This window comes from Penaeus chinensis, chromosome 40 (genome assembly GCF_019202785.1).
Source record: "Penaeus chinensis breed Huanghai No. 1 chromosome 40, ASM1920278v2, whole genome shotgun sequence".
In the NCBI taxonomy this organism is placed as follows: domain Eukaryota; kingdom Metazoa; phylum Arthropoda; class Malacostraca; order Decapoda; family Penaeidae; genus Penaeus; species Penaeus chinensis.
The window spans coordinates 8,472,359-8,475,841 of NC_061858.1; the positions used below are offsets into that span (position 1 = coordinate 8,472,359).

Sequence of the window (3,483 nt, forward strand, 5' to 3'; positions counted from 1 at the left end):
CTGTTCATGACAATTTTCTGTATATTTTCATTTATGTTTTATTTTGCTGGATGTTGAGGGTTCGTATACATGCATTTATGAAAGAGATTTATATTTTTTTGATGTTTTATTTTGTATATGGGTTTATGGGCATGTTTGTGATTAATTATACCACAAGTGTGTTTGTCAGTGTATCTACCCATGTCTGAATTATAAGTACTTATGGAAAGTAGAGTGTTAAGACTGATAGAAAGGAAAATGGAAACGATATTAGTAACATGATATACACACTTGGAGCAACATTTATTTAAAGCATTTTTAAAAATCCGAAAATGTATATTAAAAAAATGCCTACCTTTTTAAAGTCACTCATAACTTAGATTTAATGTTCTATTAATTCAGGTCTCAAGACTTTACCTGTATATTAAAAAACACGACAACATATGCATTTACACATTTTATTCAGCAGATATCAGGAGTATGTGCATAAAAGAGATCAACTTTGTACAAATAGAATCAGAAAATATAAATACATCTGTTCTACCATTCTTGTATTAAAAAAATCTACAATATAAAGAGCATCCATTATATATTAACACTGTAGATCCCATACTTACAATTAACGCAGTTAGGATAAGGAAAAAAAAATATTAAGAACACCCCTTCAGTGAGTATTCTCTTTGAGTGTGAATTGACGTGGATTCACATTCTAAAATCAACTCTGAGGGGGTGTCCTTGATTTGACAGGTGAAAAAGGAGGAGGGGTAGGAGAAGAAGGAAGAGAAGGATAAAGGAAAAGAGGAAGAGGAATGGAAAGAGTTACAAGTTGAAGAAGAAATATGAACATCAATTACATAAAATATTCACGGCTTAATATGATTAGCACTTTCTGAAAAAAACGCTATTAATATATACAAAAATATGTACAAAAACACATTTTTTTCTCGATTCAGAAAATCAAGAGTAAATATATAATGGAAAAAATACAACATTTCCGGCTATTCCTACTCCTGTACATCATTTTTACAAGTTATTTTCGTTCACCTTTATATACTTGGTTCAGCGTTTCGTGTGCTTACTGAGGGAGAAATATCCTGTTTACAGAGATTTTACAAAAATAGGGTTTTGTTCTGAAACGCCAGGATTCTCTTAGCAGCAAGCGAATATCATCATAATCTTTCTGAATATACACATCTCTGCATTGTTTTTTTTAATTCCTTCATTTATCCTCCTGTCCCTAATGATCCTTCCCCTTCCCCCCACCATACAACCTTCGCATTCCCTTCTCCTGTCTCCTCTCCGCGTCCCTCCACAAGACGTGCCCTTTTAGATGCGTGTATCGGAGAGCATCGGCGTCCCCGCTTTCTCGCCCGCTCTCGGCGTCCCTGGCGGGTCGATGGGGCTCCTGAAGGACTTCGCGGAGTTCTTGCGGGTGGCGAATTTGACGACGCTGCTGGGGGTGTTGGCGCGAGAGACTCTCCGGCCGCTGTCGCTCGTCGGCTCCTCCTTCCACTTGAAGTTGCGGCGGGAGAGCTGAGGGAGAGGGAGGGTCAGTCTCGGTTCCCTGGGGGCTGGCCATGTTCTTTACCGCATTTCATTTTGTCATATATATATATATATATATATATATATATATATATATATATATATATATAGAGAGAGAGAGAGAGAGAGAAGAGAGATATGTTTATATATGCACACACACACACACACATATATATGCATATATATTCATGTATATATATATATATATTATATGTATATATATACATATATATATATATATATATATATATATATATATATATATATACATACACACACACACACACACACACACACACACACACACACACACACACATATATATATATATATATATATATATATATATATATGCATATATATTCATGTATATATTTAGATATGATTTTTATGTGTGTATAAATATATATATATACACACATATGATATATATATATGTATATATAGTAAATATATATATACACACACATACATATACATGTATATATATATATATATATATATATATATATATATATATATACACACACACACATATACATATATGTACACACACACACACACATATATATGTATATATATATATATATATGTATATATATATATATATATATATATATATATATATATATATATATATATATATATATATGTGTGTGTGTGTGTGTGTGTGTGTGTGTGTGTGTGTGTGTGTGTGTGTGTGTGTGTGTGTGTGGATATAAACAGATTGATAAATAGATACATATATATATATGTATATAGCGAGAATAGGATTGGATTCTATGAGTAATGTGTTGCTTTCTATAAAAAAATGACTATTTAGATTATTATATGACGAGAGGTATTGAGAAATTTGCGTAAGGGAACTATCTCTAAATTATTATTTTCTTTAACAAAATAAATGAATAAAAGAAAAATGGAAATATAAAAATTGAAAATTAAGAAAATTGATTATTACTCATGCGACCAATATGAATCACACCTTGGCTGAGTTTGATTAGATAAGATAACATTCATTCTGTACTAAAACCCGAAGCTTCTTAAATCCATGCTTCAGAATTTCGGAGCCTGTGTGCGTGTCACGGGTTCGGGCTTCGATCTCATTCGGAAAGGAGTTTTAGGGAAATTTTCGTTCTAGTACTAAATGTGAAGGGTCATGCAAATGGAAAGGGACGTGCGGAGCGTAAAAAAAAACATGCATTTTTTCTCTTCATTTTTCTTCTTCAGTGTTTCTGTTCTAGATCATGATCGAGTTAGTTGTGAGATATTCACGTATCGTTTTATAAGGTTTGTTTCTCAGTTCTTACAAAGGTCATGCGAGAAAGTCATAAAGGACGGAACAATGAAAAATATAAAAACGCCACACATCAGAGGCGTTTTTGGGGGACAGGGCGCTACACGGGGCATGCACTATAAAAGATACTATAAGACATGCGTCGACAATAGACCGAATGTGCATGATACTCCTCGATTTGCCTATAATTACTGTACATCATCCTCGTCGGCAGGAATGACTCAGCGGGGGCAGTGGAGGGGGGGAGGCGCGTCCTTAAGCCCGAGGTACAGTCCCGAGGAAAAGTCCTTTGGCAAGTCGGGAAAGCAGGCGGGGTGGAGACACACTGCCCAGGGGTGGATCTCGCTCACCAGACGCAAGTGGAAGTACTGGGGTGAGGGAAGGGACGGGAGGGAGGGGGGTTATCGTGGGAAGGGAATGGCTTTCAAAAAAAAAAAAAAAAAAAAAAAAAAATCGAGGGAGATTGGCATGGCTTCTGGAAAGAGGCTGTTTAAAAAAAAGCGACATTTGCATGGATTCTTTGTAATGTCATTTACATAGGCTCAGATACGTAACTTACTAAAAAATGACGAAAAGAAAACAGACAGACATATACAACACAGGCACCAACAACAAACAGAGAACAATCACAAACAATAAAGAAGAAAAATAGCGTAAACACATAC

General features: G+C 34.9%; 1 protein-coding gene and 1 long non-coding RNA gene across 5 annotated transcripts in view; one reads left to right on the forward strand and one right to left on the reverse strand.

Annotated features, from left to right (window-relative positions):
• Positions 1-756, forward strand: LOC125047211. Its single transcript, XR_007116708.1, has 2 exons — positions 1-665; positions 727-756. It is a non-coding gene; the product is annotated as an uncharacterized LOC125047211 (long non-coding RNA).
• LOC125047210 (protein trapped in endoderm-1-like) overlaps positions 424-3,483 on the reverse strand; it is a 32,703-nt gene continuing 29,643 nt past the window's right edge. For 3 of the 4 annotated variants that reach the window (XM_047645369.1, XM_047645368.1, XM_047645367.1), the window contains exon 9: positions 424-1,512. In XM_047645369.1, the coding sequence (XP_047501325.1) occupies positions 1,306-1,512 (207 nt within the window). In that variant the 3' untranslated portion in view covers positions 424-1,305. Of the gene's footprint in view, positions 1,513-3,015; positions 3,187-3,483 lie in introns of all 4 variants that reach the window. The other variant, XM_047645370.1, reaches the window with a different exon arrangement.